Source organism: Carassius auratus, chromosome 1 (genome assembly GCF_003368295.1).
Source record: "Carassius auratus strain Wakin chromosome 1, ASM336829v1, whole genome shotgun sequence".
Lineage (NCBI taxonomy): Eukaryota > Metazoa > Chordata > Actinopteri > Cypriniformes > Cyprinidae > Carassius > Carassius auratus.
This window is the reverse complement of record NC_039243.1, coordinates 34,205,758-34,223,753: the sequence shown is the minus strand read 5'-3', so window position 1 is coordinate 34,223,753 and position 17,996 is coordinate 34,205,758. Positions and strand designations below refer to the sequence as shown.

The 17,996-nt window shown below is 38.0% G+C and overlaps 1 protein-coding gene across 1 annotated transcript; it reads left to right on the top strand.

Annotated features, from left to right (window-relative positions):
• The first annotated feature begins 328 nt into the window (after positions 1-328).
• LOC113105721 (endophilin-A1-like) lies at positions 329-9,297 on the top strand. Its single transcript, XM_026267011.1, has 9 exons — positions 329-499; positions 5,679-5,747; positions 6,022-6,094; positions 6,180-6,323; positions 7,623-7,756; positions 8,077-8,235; positions 8,426-8,529; positions 8,884-8,993; positions 9,080-9,297. Exons 1-9 carry the CDS (start codon positions 455-457, stop codon positions 9,274-9,276), a joined length of 1,035 nt encoding a protein of 344 aa, XP_026122796.1. The 5' UTR covers positions 329-454; the 3' UTR covers positions 9,277-9,297.
• The last annotated feature ends 8,699 nt before the right edge of the window (positions 9,298-17,996 follow it).

Here is a 17,996-nt window from a genome sequence, read left to right as displayed (position 1 = left end):
ATCATGTGACACTGAAGAAAAATCAGCTTTGAAATTAGATTTTACAATATATTCAAATTGAAGGCAGTTCTTTTAAATAGTAAAAATATTTCACAATATTACTGTTTTTGCTGTATTACTGAACAAATAAATGCAGGCTTGGTGAGCAGAAGAAACTCCTGTAAAAAAAACAAAAAAAAACATGAAATATCAGACTGATCCCTAACGTCTGACTGAGAGAGAGAGAGGGAGAGAGAGAGAGAGAGATAGAGGTTCTCCTCTACCCTGGCCTGGAGGGGCTTTGCTGCTGTAATCTGTGGAGGCGCGTGACGTCAGCAGCGCGTCATCATCATCTGCTGTAATCAGCCTAAACGCGCGGTGATTCCCCGCAGCGTACACGCGTTTATCTCTGCTCTGCTCGGGTCCCCAGCTCCTCCATCACGGCCAGGCGTTAGGACAGAGTCCGCTCGGAACCATGTCTGTCGCGGGACTGAAGAAGCAGTTCCACAAAGCCACTCAGGTAAGAAGAGACAGCGTCACACGGGTTTGCTGCAGTGAGTCCTGCGCATCTTCAGCATGAACACCGTGTTCTTCTGTGTGTAATTATTATTTTTTTATTTTCAATTAATAGAGCATAACAGCAGATTTGATCGCTGGTTAAGCGTGCTCTCAGCTCTGTTATGTCCATCTAGTGTCCTCGCCTGAAGCTTCACTTTGCATTAATACAGAAATGAACACTGAATGCTGAGTGTTTGCGCAGGAAAGATTTGACAGGAATAATTGAAAGCGCTCAGCATCCCTCTACTCAAACCTGTTCATGATAAACTAAATCAGGTGTTTGATTCATTAAAAAACCTAAATGATCCAGGAAGAAGGTTGAAACCACTGCCACTGCAGCAGATATAAGATTGTGTGAGTTGTAAAGCTGCCTGACATTCAACAATATTAAACAATGCTATAGGATTCAAAACTACTGTAAAGTTGGATTCTGTGAATTTAGCATTAGTGTGTTGGCAGCATCTGTATGCATCAGCATCAGAATTATGTTCACCGTTATTGCTGATATATCAGTATTCCTGATGTCTACCTATGATGAAACAGGTGAGCTGTGCCGTGTTCCTGAGCGTCTCTGCGTGGACAGATGTGAAAGCAGCAGGGGTTTCTGCTCAAAGCATGTTTTTCTAGTGTTCAACAGCTGAACTTGAACTTCAGGACTTGATCTCCAGATTGGCAGAAAGTCCAAGGGAAGAGAAGGAAAGCTGTTGTGGATGTTGTTGATCATTTGTTAGTTTGAAAGTGCTTTAATCCATATGAATAGATGTATGAATATTATTGTGGCAGTCCTGTTGTTTTTGTTGTTTGTGGTCGTGGTCCATTATTGGATTTTATTAACAACAACAACAAAAATACTGTAACACCAAAAAAGACTGAAATTGACTTTTATGAGCCGCCTTTGTGTGTCTTTGCAAAAACAACTTTAAAGTGAATAAATGAATAAATGCAAGCTCGTAAAAAAGCCAATTCTGAGAGAAGTTGTAATTTTCTTGAGTCTGTCAAGCGTTCGTGTAAGTATTACTCAAGACTCCTCAGACCAGTCTCTGAATGCATCCATTATCAGCAGCTTGCACACAGTTTAATCACAGCCAAGAAGTGAATATAGTTGTTCTGGAAGGAAAGGAGGCTCTACTGTCAATGTATGGCTTGGAGAGATGATTTCTACTTTACACTGGGAACTAATCAGATGCAAATATGAACAGTTTTACAAAATCTGGCTCCCCTTTCTCTGTTGTCTTGATGGAGACCCTATGGACTAATGCATTATTCATTAATGTAATGTTTTGATATTTCTTCCTCACACTTTCCAATGGAAACAGGTCTGATCAGGGATAGTTTGTGATGTAGTCTGATGGTTGTCCTGATGTTATGTGAGAGCTGTGTGAGGTTTGAGAATCAGTTCTGTTTCCCACAGCATCACAATCACACAGGATCCACTCAGACACATGTCCTTGGTTCTTTTATCAATGTTATGGTTCATCCAATACTGTATTCTTAGAAAGAAAGATGCACTGTTTTTGGTGTGTGACATTACATACTTTTAAAAATCTTGATTGTTTTTTTTAATTTCATAACATTTGAAGGGTTTAAAGGGTTTTGAGATACTAAAAATCTAATTAATTAATCAAAAGTAATTATTATTACCCTTATTGGTCACACTTTAGTTTGTGGTTCAACTCCCACTATTAACTGTTAACTCTGACTTTTGCCTCAGTAAATGTGTTTCTTATTAATAATTGTTAAGTGTAGGATTAAGGGATCTGAACTATACTCATCCAGAATTACTCATTAATATGTGCTATACAAGTACTAACAAACCGCCAATATGCTAGTAATCTGCATATGATTAAATAACTAGTTAATAGTGAGAATCAGTCCTTAAAAAAGTGCTAGCTTTATTATTATTATTATTATTGTTGTTATTATTATTATTATTATTATTAGTGAGCACATAAGAGCCATTCCCTCTCAGTTCAGGGGAGAAAGGCACATGTCTCCTCTAGCCATCTTTATGCATGAGCTTTCTCAGCTGCTCTTAATCACACACACACACACACACACACACACACAATGATAGGAGCCCAATCCCTCTCTGTCCTGCTGACAGTCACAAATCAAGGCAGCACATCCTCCCCTAACCTCCTTCATTCGCCCAGCTCTCTCTTTAATCTTCGGTGGCTGTAATCCAGGAGGCCGGGGGGGGGGGGGTTCTCTTCTCCGTGTGCTGCTGTCACATTGGGTTTCATGTGACTGATGTACATCTAGTCAGTAGCACAACTCTTCCTTTCAGGTAACAAGGTTGATCGGATTCCTTTAGCAAGCCTTGATTTAACCCTTTGAGCTTATACATGTATATATGTAGATCTGCATCTCTCTTCTTTTCTCCATTTCGGAAATATGGATTATTGACACACTATTGTTCTGTTTAATACTGTGAAGCAGGGGTTTATTGCTCGTTTTTGCTCTTTCCCTTGAGCCTTTTTTACTGTGCAAAGTCATCCATAAAGTTTAAGCTGCTAAATAAAGTTTATTAATAATTGAACATAGATGCTGGAACATATATTATTTAATAACTCCCAGCACATTAGAACTTTCTGGAATAAGATTGTTCAGGTTGATTCAGATGAAGTGTACTGTACAGCTGTAGGAGCATTTCTGTATTTCTACTTAATAATCAACCTTTATCAAATAACCTTTGAATGAAAACAAAAAATTGCATTTTATTTCCTTAACCAATGTTCATTTTCATTCCTTTAACCCCAGACTAAGATTAATGATGAATTGGGAGATGTAGGCCAGTAATCATCTTAAATACGAGACTGGTTTAGTTCTGTCATGAAACTGTATCTTGATTTCTGTTCATTTCGTTTTAATGAAATGCTGCGGATCATCAGAGATTAAACCCCTCGCTGAATTGAATTCATTCATTCATTATTGAACTGTCAGATCACTGGGAAATTAATCGACAGGTTCACCCAAATGAACGATCATCTTTTATATTAGAAGATGCTTTTATATCGTTTAGAAATCAATCTGATTTAAGTTGTTTGTAGTTAAAGTGAACTGTTCGTTAATTGCGTAATATTTCATTCACTTCATGTGTAATGAATATTATTATGCTGTTGTTGATGTCATTTTTATGCGAGCTGTGCACTGTAAGCCTGTCATGTAACTGTTAATCTACTTTATATCCACATTCATCGTGAGCATTTATATTACACACATCAGTCAAATAAAGCATTTCAAAACCCAACTCAATGCACCTACTTTAAGTTCTGTCCTTCGTACATGACTCTGGAACTACTTCCTCTCATTCATCGCTCATATTGACTCTCTGAGTCTCTGATTTCCCCGACCCTTTGACTTTAGGTCCCTTCAGGCGTTTCTCATTACCATTACATCCTGATGAAGTACTATGTCTTAAGTGTTCAGATTGCAGTGAGATGTGTAGTATCTCATTGGTGTTGAAGAGACTCCTCGTTGATCCTCTCTACTAAATTGGCTAATTTTGAGTTTTTCTTAACCCTGATCCTTGGCAGACATCTTGTTCCTGTCCCATGAGCTCTTTAGTGTCTTTGCCCTCAGATCTTCTTAACACGGTGACAGCTCAGTCTCGAGCGAGAGTAAAGCCTGTGGCACAGATGAGCCTTTGGCAGACTTTTATTTGACTTAATGTGTTTGTAGAAGCGCACGGCTTCAGAAAGAAAATGACTGGATGTGTAATGCTCTGGACTGAAGCACTGTTAGATATACAGGTGCATCTCAATAAATTTGAGTTCATTTATTTCAGTAATTCAATTCAAATTGTGAAACATGTTTATCGTGTTACTAGTGTTTTTTTTTACGTGAGCCAAAATCATCACAATTAAAAGAACCAAAGACTTAAACTACTTCAGTCTGTGTGCACTGAATATATTTAATACACAAGTTTTACAATTTGAGATGAATTACTGAAATAAAGACCTTTTCCACGACACTAATTTATTGAGATGCACCTGTAGATGTGTGTTTTTCATACATTAGTTACATGTAGTGCTACACACCTGATCTTGTTCTGCACTGTATTTATGGCGAGAAGCAGTGCAACCTTCTTAGTGCTTGTCTATTGTGCCAGTAGAATTCTTCTTTTCTGCCTTAAAAGATCATATTTTATTGCAGAGACAGAGATTTGAGTCTAACTAATTTTTCAGTAGAAAGAATAATGCATTGTATTAAAGTCTTAAAATAATAAAGTATGTTTATATAAAATTAATTGTCCTATTAAATCCAGAAAGGATTTCAGACTTGGACTTGTGCTCATGTCTTTTGAAATGTTCGAGTTTCAAATTTAGATGAGTATTTGATTCACTACTGAGTGCTGTTACTAGGGTTCGACCGATATGTGGCTTCAGGGCCGATATTGATTATTACAGATCAATTAGACCGATAACCGATATTATCAACCAATATATATATATATATAAAGGATGAATAACAAGGGCTCTGACAAAAACTTTCTTTAAATGCTTCTAAATAACCATAAAAGAGCTTAATATCGGTGCCGATAATCGGTCGACTTGTTACAAAACATAACTTTCTTTTTGCTCATATACTGTATTGGCCATTTCACCCATTCAGGGAGCTACCTCTGACCAACATGATTGCTTTTTCCCCTTGTTGATTTGTGTCCCAAGGTGTGTTCATGCCAAGGTTTCACTGTTCTACTGATAGAACAGTGTTTCCCAACCCTACAATCTACACATTTTGTATGGCTCCCTAATTCAACTCATCAGCTCACTAGCAGAGACTTTAAAGCCTGAAATGGGTGCGTCAGGTGAGGGAATCATCCCAAATGTGTGTAAGGATACTCCAGAGGAAGGTTTGAGAAACACTCCAAATAATAAAAAGGATTTCTTATGAATAAATAATCTACAGTGACCTGAATGAGAGACTGCAGACTTCAGCTCCATCTTAATGTGATTATTTATTAAATGCAGTATATTGCATCAGTGTATACAAGTTAAAGCTGTGTTTGGGTTAAATCTGTGTTGGGATGGGATGTTATGTGTAGGTTTTACAGAACAGGAGTTTTTAATCTATAGACGGAAGTAAATTAATTTGAAAGGGGAAAAAAGCCCATAAAACTGCATTGTCTTATTTTGCAGAAAGTTAGTGAGAAGGTCGGAGGGGCAGAGGGAACCAAATTAAATGATGACTTTTTGGAAATGGAAAAGGTAAGTTTCCTGCAGCAAGAGAGATATTAAATATTTATTATAAGTTTGTGCTTTTGAAAGATCATCTGAAGAAATATAATTCTAGTTTAGCATCACCCAATTAAGTGAGAATATATTGAGTGTGTATTTATAATGATAGTTGTACAGTGGGATGGATGGATGGATGGATGGATGAGAGAAGGAATGGGAGCTACTGGGGTCTGTGAGAAACATGTTCAGTATTTAATTCTTCCCTAAAATTCATTCTTCACTTCCCATTTTTACTGTATCATAGAAAGTTGACGTCACCACAAGAGCAGTGATGGACGTGATGACCAAGACGACGGAGTACCTGCAGCCCAATCCAGGTAAATGTGAAGAATGATAACATTTTTAATAGTATAATCAAGTAAAATAGTAATAGTAAATCTCATTCATTTGTTTGTTTATTAGCAACTCGTGCCAAAATGAGTATGATGAGCTCCATGTCTAAAATCCGTGGAGGAGATAAAGGCCCTGGCTACACGCAGACCGAAGCCGTCCTGGCCGAGTCCATGCAGAAGTTCGGCCGGGAACTCAGCGAGGAGTCAAGCTTTGGTACGAAAACACAGACTTGGAGCTGTTCTCCAACACATAACACACTATAAACATACCTGATTCCAAAATAATCCGCTTTATCTGCAATTTATCAGCGAGCTCTTTTGACTTCATGCTTGCTTAGTTTACAGTGCAATCAAAAAATCTCGTTATAATGGAAGTCAATGGGGCAAAAACAGCCACCAACAATAAATGAGGGAGAAAAAATTGTAATCTAATGCTGCACAAAAACTAAAAATGCATCAAAGCCAATGTTGTTACTAATCTTTGACATGCCCAAGACTGTGTTAAAAAGTAAAAAAAGAAATCCAGCCACAATTACTTTTATATTGAAAATAAGTCATTTTGTTTGTTTTTCCCCCAAATTAGTGACAGAATTTATGAACTTGGCAATTAAAGAGTTAAAATCTTGGATTTTTAAAAAACATTTGGTAGTTTTGATCAGGACTGAGGTTGATTAATAGATTTATGCAAAAAAAATTGAAGTTTAATTGCAGTTTAATTGAGTGGATGTTTTCATCCTGAACATAACGAAAGGGTAGTGAATTTGAACAATGCACAAAGGTTAATGCAGCTGGCTGAAATGATTGCAAGGTTATCAATGACACATAATCCAGACTCTTTTGACTATGTAGATGCTTGAACAACAAAGCACGATAAATCTGAATGCTCCTGCTTCTAATAAATGAAGCCGTCTGTGATGTGAGAGCGAGTGCATCAGTTATAGCCTGCACGGAGAGAGCAGCTTTAAAGAGAGAACTGAACCCATGCATACTCCCGTTCTCCCATTATAATCAAATCATCTGTCTGTATTCCAAGCACTTATGATAGCGGTTCATTCTTTTGTGCACGTTGCTTGTCTGCACACAATTAAATTACATTAATTGCTTGAGTGATCAGATTCAATTAAAAAAGGATTTTAAACTCATCAACTCATGAGACAAAGCTTCAGGATATGCAAATCACGTCATCACTGATTGGTGCAAAGTGACACACTGGTTGCAGCGTATGCAAATGTCAAATGATGCTCCAATCAGCAGAAGGATTCAGATGTTAACATACTGGAAGTGTTCAGACACTGACCAGCACTTAGTGTTTTGAAGAAGTATGCAGGAAATGGCTCTGATTGCTGGTTGCTACAGAATTTGAAACCAAATCAAAATACATGAGCAATGCCAGATCTTTTTTATTTATGTTGGATTTGCATTAGTATATGGATAAACTTAAAATGGCTTCATTCAGTACATGAGTTGCCCTTAAAAATATAGAGCTGTTATAGAGATGTATTGTGTTTTGCAGGCCTGGCTCTGATCGATGCTGGAGAAGCGATGCGAGAGCTAGCTGAAGTCAAAGATGCTCTGGACATGGAGGTCAAGCAAAACTTTATCGACCCCCTGCAGAATTTGCATGATAAAGACTTGAAAGAAATCCAGGTGAGATGTATTCCTACATGGAAAGCCTCCAGAAACTAGTGCACTTAACAAGAAACTCTTAAAATGCATGCTCTTGTGACCTGTTTAGAGGAAATTCAGTTCTGTTTCTTTTCCGTCGTCTTCACTAAATGCTCTGAGATGGCGCTGAATGCTGTTTAAATGAGATCATGTCTTGGCTTAGCATTCATTGTGCTTATTTCCACTCGAGGGCAGCCGTTGGCGTCACTGATCATTTCAGTATGGATCGTGAGTTGAGTGATGGATGACGGAGGGGCTGTTAAAAACGAGTAAATCCGAGATCTTTCTGTGTGTTGTGACAGCATCACCTGAAGAAGCTGCAGGGACGACGGCTGGACTTTGACTATAAGAAGAAGAGGCAGGGAAAGGTCACAGAAGATGAGCTCAAGCAGGCCTTGGAGAAGTTTGATGACTCGAAGGAGATCGCCGAACAGAGCATGTTTAACCTTCTGGAGAGCGATGTAAGATCCCTCAGCTGTTCTCCATCCATTTCATCCCTCCGTAGAGTTTCACTGCACTTGATCTGTCTTTCTCACCAGTATCTTCAGATTAAACCTGCAGCACTCCACACATTAGCTGTAAATATGAACATCTACGATCAGCTTGTGTTCATGTGTGCTAGTTGTTGATGTTCTAGCGGTGTTTCTGCAGATTGAACAGGTGAGTCAGCTTTCAGCTCTGGTCCAAGCTCAGGTCAACTACCACAGACAGGCGGCAGAGATCCTCCAGCAGCTCTCCAGCAAACTAGAGGACAGGTCTGTGCCAGATCACCCTTCTGACTAAAACATACAATTCTTAAAAAGCTAAAAGTATGTACTATGTGCATTTCACTATCATGTTATTGCTTATGCAAACTGATAATGTCTGTGCTCGAGTGCTGATTCACATTGTCAGGTTTTTAAGACGTGTGAAGTTAAAAGAGTTCAGGACAAGACCAGAACAATACTCGGCTAAAGCATGCTTTTCATTAGACTTCCTCAGAACAAGGGCATTTCCTGAGCAAAAATGACTTCTATTACATGTGTTCTGTGAGAATTAATTCATCTTTCATTTAGAATATACATTCATCAGCCAATTATCTTAAATGATGTATGTATGTATCTTTGCAGAATGAGAGAGACGTCTTGTAAGCCGAGAAGAGAGTATGTCCCCAAACCTCGCACCTCGGTGGACTTCAGTGAGAATCACAACGGCAGCATCGCCCCGTCCAGATCTCCAGGTGACCAGTGATGGAGTTAAATCCTTGCAGAGGAGGATTTCATTTCCTGTTCTGCTGTGAACATCTCTTCTTTTGTCCTGTTTCAGCTCCGATGGACCAGCCTTGCTGTCGCGCGCTGTATGATTTCAACCCTGAAAACGAGGGTGAGCTGGCCTTCAAGGAAGGAGACGTCATCTCCTTAACGAGCAAGATTGACGACAACTGGTATGAAGGAACGGTCAGTGGGCACTCTGGCTTCTTCCCTGTCAACTATGTCGATATCCTGGTGGATTTATCCCACTAAGTCTCGTGCATGACCAGTTCTTCTGACCGAACCTAGCAGCACAAAGCATCGCTCTGTTGTGGGGTTTGCACATTGGAAGTAAGCAATGAAAGCGTTTCGAGTGCCCTTCAGTTGTGTTATTCCTGAATGCCAGCTCTTAGTTGTATTGATTTATTTCATGTACAGTATGTAATTCTTCTTCTCCGAGGTTGATCTGACCTCATTGCCTGCTGCTATGACTCCTGTGTGATTCTCAGTTTCAAGCCATGCATTGCTCTATTCACCCTTTTAAAAATATCTGCAATAAAAAAAATAAAAAATAAACTATTTTGGTATTTTGTTCTTAGCATAATGTATTTATGAAAAATTATCTGAAGTCCAGTGGATGTCAAGTTGATGTAAAGTATTAAACGTGAGTTGTTGTTTTTTTTTTTTCTTTGAAACTGCATTAATTGCAAAACAAATGTTTTCTGTTCATAATGTGAAATGTTCTGATGGTTGTTTAATGTCCTACAACAAACTTTAGCCTTCAATTGATGTTAGGTTTGACTAATTAAATGAAAGAAAATTGAAAATAAAAAACAGACTGAATGGTTCATTTGTTCCAGTTTGTCATCTGTCTGTCATGTGACTCTCTGAACGCTTCATGAGTCCTGAAGGTCTTTCCATGAATACTGAAGCAGTCACTAAAGCTCATGAAGTTGTGTGTGTGTGTGTGTCTGGATATTTCTGAAAGTGCTGGAGTGTTTATTTGTTGAGCTCCTCTTGAGCATGAATCTTCATGGACTCATCTGAATCAGTCACAGGCTTGTATTGAGAATGAATTGTGCAGCTACAATAAAACCTGTTTAATGGCGCTGTGGAGTGTGTTTTGTTTGACAGCCAGCAGGTGATGCTCCACAACACCGACTGAACATTTCCCCTTTTACCTCAAAATCAGATTCTGATCAGACTGCACCTAGTTTATTTTTATTCCTTTCCAACTGGAGGTCAGAGGTCAAAACCACTATCTACATTACAGTAAATTGCTATGGAATTATTATTACCACTTTATATCATTTCAGTTCTAATAATAATGATGCTAGATCTGAAAGCAAACGTCCAGCTGTGGTGATCTCCATGTTGTTGTCTTTGGTGTGTTGCCATTTTTGGCGTGTGAAGCTTTTAATAGCATTGACCAAGCGCTCACATCTCCACGCTGGCACGCCAGGGATGTGTGTGTTCATCCTCCAACTGTACTTCCAGTCAGCGAGGCGTATCACACACACAGCTAGACTCATGCGTGTCAGCAAACACACTGAAGACTAACAGTGTGCCCCGCAGAAACTGTGACCGAAAGCATATTTGTATTTCATGTCTGAAATTGGTCTTTCGTGTATAGGTGTATCAATCATTATCACACAGTAAACTTTAGTGTTTGTAGATTGTCCCGGACAAGTGGCTTATGTCTGGCATTTATATTTATATCGATGCATATAATATATCATATGCATTAAGTTATCCTAACATGTTTGTGTTAATATGATGCAGAATTTCTCTATTGTCACACTTTAGATTTGGGTCCAATTATCAGTATTAAGTAACTAGTAACTCTGACTCATATAAAAAATAAACTTCATAGTTTGTAGGTAGTTGTTAAGTTTATGGGGTTTAGGATTAAAAATATATATGGTCATGCAGAATTAGGCATTAATAATTGCTAAAAACAGCTGATAATCATATGCATGCTAGTAACCAGTTAATACTGATCTAATCTCTCCTGCCAAAGTTTTTATAATGAGTCACACATATTTTGGTTATTTAAACATCAATGCATTAATGTTAACTAATGATAAGTAATACAGTTATTACATAATTATTTTAAAACAGATCCTTGATTCTGATTGGCTGAGTTGCGTTCGAAGCTGTTGTAAATTACTCTACAAAGTAACACACCTTTGTTTACTTCTGTGTGTTGCTCGGCAACCGCTTTGTTGGAACCACAACTGATTCTGAGGAACTACAAACCTGATTCCAAAACAGTTGGGACACTGTACAAATTGTGAGAAAAATATGAATGGAATAATTTACATATCTCATAAACTTATATTTTATTCACAATAAAATATAGATAACATATCAAATTTTGAAAGTGAAACATTTTGAAATGTCATGCCAAATATTGGCTCATTTTGGATTTCATGAGAGCTACACATTACAAAAAAGTTGGGACAGGTAGCAATAAGAGGGTGGAAAAGTTAAATGTACATATAAGGAACAGCTGGAGGACCAATTTGCAACTTATTAGGTCAATTGGGAACATGATTGGGAATAAAAAGAGTCTCTCAGAGTGGAAGTGTGTCTCAGAAGTCAAGATGGGCAGAGGATCACCAATTCCCCCAATGCTGCGGCGAGAAATAGTGGAGCAATATCAGAAAGGAGTTTTTCAGAGAAAAACTGCAAAGAGTTTGAAGTTATCATCATCTACAGTGCATAATATCATCCAAAGATTCAGAGAATCTGGAACAATCTCTGTGCGTAAGGGTCAAGGCCAGAAAACCAGACTGGATGCAGTGATCTTCAGCGCTCAGTTCAGAAGCCTGGATCTCTGATGGTATGGGGTTTCATGAGTGTGTGTGGCATGGGCAGCTTACACATCTGGAAAGACACCATCAATGCTGAAAGATATATCCAAGTTCTAAAAAAACATATGCTCCCATCCAGACGTCGTCTCTTTAAGGGAAGACCTTGCATTTACCAACAGGCCAATGAAAACATGTGGTGCATCATAAAGAAGAGACAAAGAAGACCTAAGACAGTTGAGCAACTAGAAGCCTGTATTAGACAAGAATGGGACAACTTTCCTATTCCTAAACTTGAGCACCTTGTCTCCTCAGTTCCCAGACGTTTGCAGACTGTTATAAAAAGAAGAGGGGATGCCACACAGTGATAAACATGGCCTTGTCCCAACTTTTTAGAGATGTGTTGATGCCATGAAATTTTAAATCAACTTGATTTTCCCTTAGGATTATACATTTTCTCAGTTTAAACATTTGATACATCATCTATGTTGTATTCTGAATAAAATATTGAAATTTGAAACTTCCACATCATTGCATTCTGTTTTTATTCACAATTTGTACAGTGTTTGGTGAAAGAATAATGTTTTTATTAATATCATTACACTATTTTGCTCGGTTTTATTTTGTGAAACCTTACTAGGTATATGGAATAACGTATATGAATATGAATTCATAACAGCTCAGGATGCTTTGCATGGTGCCTAACAACGGCTCTTCACTGTAAACCACGGCTTCTTGCTTTAATGAATCATTGTTAAAATTAGTTCATACAAAATGAAACTGTTCATTGTTAGTTTATGTTGCTCCATTAAATAATATTAAATATTAACAGATACAACTTTTGATTTTAAAACAAGTAACACTTTAGTTTAGGGACCAATTCTCACTATGAACTAGTTGCTTCTTAGCATGCCTGTTATTAACATATTGGCTGTTTACAAAGCACATATTATTCATCCCTAATCAGATCTCATAACAAAACTTACTAACTACTTAGTAACTATTAATATGCAGCAAATTAGGAGTTTATTGAGGCAAAAGTCATAGTGAATGGTTTGTTAATAGTGAGAATTGGCCTTTAAAATAAAGTGCATATGTTGGCATGAACTGATTAATAAATGCTTTAGAAGTGTTTGTCATGAGAGTATATGATGTACACACTGTTTTTCATCGTTGGTAATGTAACTTGTGCTACCAGTATTTTTACGTCTCATATAACAAAAGGTCTCTGAAGTTGTGATTTGCACCAATGCTTTGCCAAAGCATGTCAACTGAACTGCAATCAACATTTTTATTGTGAACAAGTGCATTTATCAAATTGCAAAACTGTACTCACACAACACTTCCCCCTGACCTCTCTTGGTTACTGACAGAAGAGCATAATCTTTATTTCAGTAATAACAATCCTGCATGATTGTGAATCTCTCTTAGACATCAGTCTTGTGAAATAAATAAATAAATACATGTGCAAATAAATAATGGGCCATCCCTGGCTGAATGTCAGAAATGTGTGTGAGAGCAGAGTGTGTTCTTACATGTTCAGCTTCTCACGTACTTTCTCTTTTGAGCGGCAGACTGAGCTCTCATCACCGAGAGAGACCTGATAATGCCTCGTCTTTCAGCTCGCTTCAAAAGAGCTTGTGATTGGAGATGACAAATGAGGCAGTAAGACAGGTCCGACAGCAACACGCTCAGCTCGGCTCTCAATCCAACAGACGCTTCCAGTGAAGTTCGGCAGAAACTTCTTCCTTAACAAAACCACTTCATCGCTTTACTTTTGGTCTTAGACATTTTTGTCTGAAAATATTTGAAACAGCCTAATATTCAAAATAAATAAATATGACAGTAGGAGACATGAGAATCATACTCTAATTCTCTAATTCATCTGTAAATCACAGCTGTGCCAGGTAAGAGTTAAACTGGAAGGAAAGGTCAGAGGTGAGACGGAGAACCCTCTCAAACATTGTTTCTGCTGCAGCTGTGCTCTATCAGGTCCTGGAGGAACACACCTGTGTCATCAGCATCCCAGTGTACTAATAATCTCAGACGATTTTATTTATGATGGTATGAATTCACAAATATATAGAAATATTTTAATATGTCATAAAATTATATATTTTCTGAACACAGGAAAATATGATACAGCTATATTTTATTTATAACTATTTGAAGGTTTATTAGCTCAAAGGTGTGTGTGTGTGTGTACTAACATTTGAGTTGTGTTCAAAAGTCTGCATTTATTTGATAAAAAAGTTTTTTACAATAGCCAAAAATTTAATATTATTACAGTTTAAAACTACTGTGTTCTGTGTGAATCTGTGTTAAAGTGTAATGTATTTCTGTGATGCTCCGCTGTATTTTCAGCATCATTCCTCCAGTCTTCAGTGTCACATGATCTTCAGAAATCATGAAAATATGATTTACTGCTCAAGAAACAATTTTTTTAAGGATTCTTTAATGCACACACACACACACACACACACACACACACACACACATATATATATATATATATATATATATATATATATATATATATATATATACATATATAGTCACTAGATTAAGATAATGCATGCTGAATAAAATACATTTCTTAAAAATAATCAAATATTCTCCAGGTACTGGGTGATAACCTTCATTACACATGTAACACTTAATGCAGCATAATAAAGCAGAATATGAGTGACAGGAACGCAGTGGGGATGAGTGAGGGGTGGATACATATTTGGGTGCAGCTCCAGAAACACAAAGCAGCCGTTCAGTGTCAGTGTGAGCTCCAGCAGCATGCACACAGATGCAAAACAGCTCTGTGAGGGCTCCATTTGTTGTGCAAATATACTAGTATATGTAAATAAAGCCACACACACATCTACTTTGACATGGCATGGGAAAGCCACAAATAAGCATGACAAGAGCAAACAGAAAAAAAAAGAAACTGATTGACTGCTTTACAGATAAAATGTGCACTAGGGTATTTTTTTCGCAAGCATAACATGTTTCGATATGTTCAGGGTTGCACTTTATTTATTATTAAGGTCCAGTCTTCACCATTAACTACAACTTTAGCCTCAATAAACTCCTCCTAATGTACTGCTTATTAAGTTTAGGAATTGTGTTTAGTATCTAAAATATACTCATGTGGCATTGATATGTGCTTTATAAATACTACTAATAAACCAATATGCAAGTCATATGCATGCTAGTTAATAGTGAAAGTCGGTCCCTAAACTAAAGTGTTAGTGTGTTTGGTTACCTGTGATTTCTGTGAAGCTAAGAGAAAGAGTGTGTATGGGAAAACTAATGATATTTGCCTTCATATGATGATTTTAAGCCAAAATCATGAAATAGCAGCCGCTTTTGAAAGGGAATTGACAATAAATATTAGTCTTCCTTTGAAACAGCTCCTAAAATATGGCAGATAGCACGTGAAGTGAGTTGTTTGTGATTATAGATCATGTATATACACAAGTCTGATCCCAGAATGCACCTGTGCTAGTGTAACCCAAGGCCATGAGTCTGTCTCTCCAGGACAATAACTCTCCTTTCCACCGACAGCTCGAACAAAACTCACAAAAACACTCTTTTCTAGCATCAGCTCCTCTGAATCAAGGACAATTTACTAAAAAATGAGCACTAGGCATTTGAGAATGGTTAATCAGTGTTTAAACTGGTGCATGGTGAAATGCTAATCAGACTGCTCCAGTAATAACACGACACATCAATCCCACAGAGAATCAAGTGTGTGAGAGCTCGAATACTTGAGCACAAGATGTGGCTTGTGTTGGCTCTTTGCTCTAAGAACAGGTAATCCAGCGCTGTCAGTGATTGAGGACATACAAATCCTGCAGAAACAGACACGCAGGTGGCAACACCACCATCTCGCTCTCGTTTCGTCATCGGGTGCCAGCGAGGTGTGTCACATCTGTCCTCCGAGGTTCACTAATGAGGGACAACATTCCTGGAGAACACTGAAGCCTCACATTCACAATACAGCTGGATTGAGCAAGGCTTTCAGAAGCAGCGGGAGGAGAGAGAATGAGCCTCGGAGCCAACAGAAGTCTGGAGGCGTCTGCAGAAACACAGGAAGAGTTCAGACGCTCATCACCACCTGAGCATCAGGACACACCTGGAGGAGGAACTTAGATTTCAAGAACTAGAGCTGAATGATTCTGTGCGCTGTCAACTCAGGTGGCTGGGTTTGTTTGGTTCCTCTGTGTGAGTCTGGTGTGAACACACACGAGCAGTGCTGATTGGCCGTGTCCAGACACACAGGTGGATCATGAAGAGTGAACGTTAGCCGAGACGCAGCATTCTGCTTCAGTTATGTAAACCGGCCCCGGCCTGACAACCAGTCAACCGGCACGGAGACTTTGCATTGCCACTGACTGCACACACACACACACACACAGAGACACACACACACACAGAGACACACACACACACACAGAGACACACACACACACACACACATACACAGAGACACACACACACACACACACTCACACACACACACACACACACACACACACACACACACACACACACACACACACACACACACACACACACACACACATACACACACACACACACAACCACAACAACTAGACACAGACGATGGATAGATGGATATCAATAGTAAACAAAATCAGAACAAGGATGTAACGAATAATTAGTGCATGATTTTTAAATTACTCAAAAAAAGTACAATTTCTGGAAGAACTTAAGCCTTAATTACAGTAAGGTGAGTATTTGTAATCCTGCTAATGACTTTTATTATTTCAAGATCAAGTAACAACAAAAGCAGATAAAAATGAAGCCAAACCTCCAGAATCAGCAATGAACAAAAGAAGTGGATTTGACCAAATCATGGAACAAGAACACGTCTTTTCAAAATCTGATCTGACCACATTTATAACAGAAACGAAGAAGAAAACGATGTCTGTTTTTTAAAGGAAAGCTGTGTGTGAAGTCATGAAACCTTTTACAAATAAACGCTTAAGCTTTCTTTTGCGTGTCACCATATTTTAGCTGATGTCAGAGGTTTTTGCATGGCTTATAACGACAAAACTCTGATTTACATCATTCTTCAATGGAAGGCCTTTTGGACCATTCCAGCTTGTGCGATATTGGAAAACAGTTCTGGAATACAAGCTATCTGTTTGTGCAGAACAAAATGAAATAAAATGTCACTGTCATTTGTTGAATTGTTTTCATGATAAAAGCCTTGTTTTAGTGTAAAAGGTTGATTTTCACCACAACACATGCTGCTTCTGACAAATCCAGCTCACAGTAAAAGAACTCAGACTATATTAGTGGATAGATTTTTTAAGAAATGTTATTTAAATATTTTTATTCCATCTGACTTGTCAGTTTGGACAGATAATAAAACACTTTAATACAAGCAGTGGACATGTAGAATAAATGAAGCCAAGATGAGTTCAGTCTGAAGGCAATAACAAGTAAATATAAATCAATCAATCAATCGTGTTATTTCAGGAGCATCTCTCACATACACACAAACACTTGTTTGTTTGTTTGTTTGTTGTGTAATTAAAGCCGTAGCAATCGGTGTCAGGAGCTCCAGGAACACACGGCTGATTTCCACAGAATTAAAATTCCCATCATTCCCATCATTCCCATCATTCTCCATGCTCGGGTTTGCTATATTCTGCTCTACAATCAGTCCAGAAAACAAAAGAAAAAGTGTTTCAGTTCCTCAGATTCAGTGAGGTGCCTTAATTCTGTCTATTAAACTACAGTGACATATAATCATAGTTGTTAAAATCACCAATCTTTTTATGTAGACAAAAATCTGAGATCTAATGAGACCAAATAATTTACGCTCATCTGTCATCAGAAGTTGGTGATATACTTCTAGGAGAAATAAAATGAAATATTAGTGAAGTGCTTAGTACTTAAAGAACAATGTGTGTTCTACGTCCTGTGTGTTTGATTTTTATTTAATGATGTGAAATAGTATGCATTAATAAACATCTGTACGCTCCACTGGGATCAGACGATGTGTGCAGGTTAGATTCAGTGTTAGATCATACATGCTGGTATTGTTTTGTACCAGTCTGATTGAGTAAAGAGAGAAGAGAGAGATTTGCTGAAGATATTATTCTGGTTATACTAGTTTATTCTCCACACTGGAAACTGCAGGTCAACTTTACG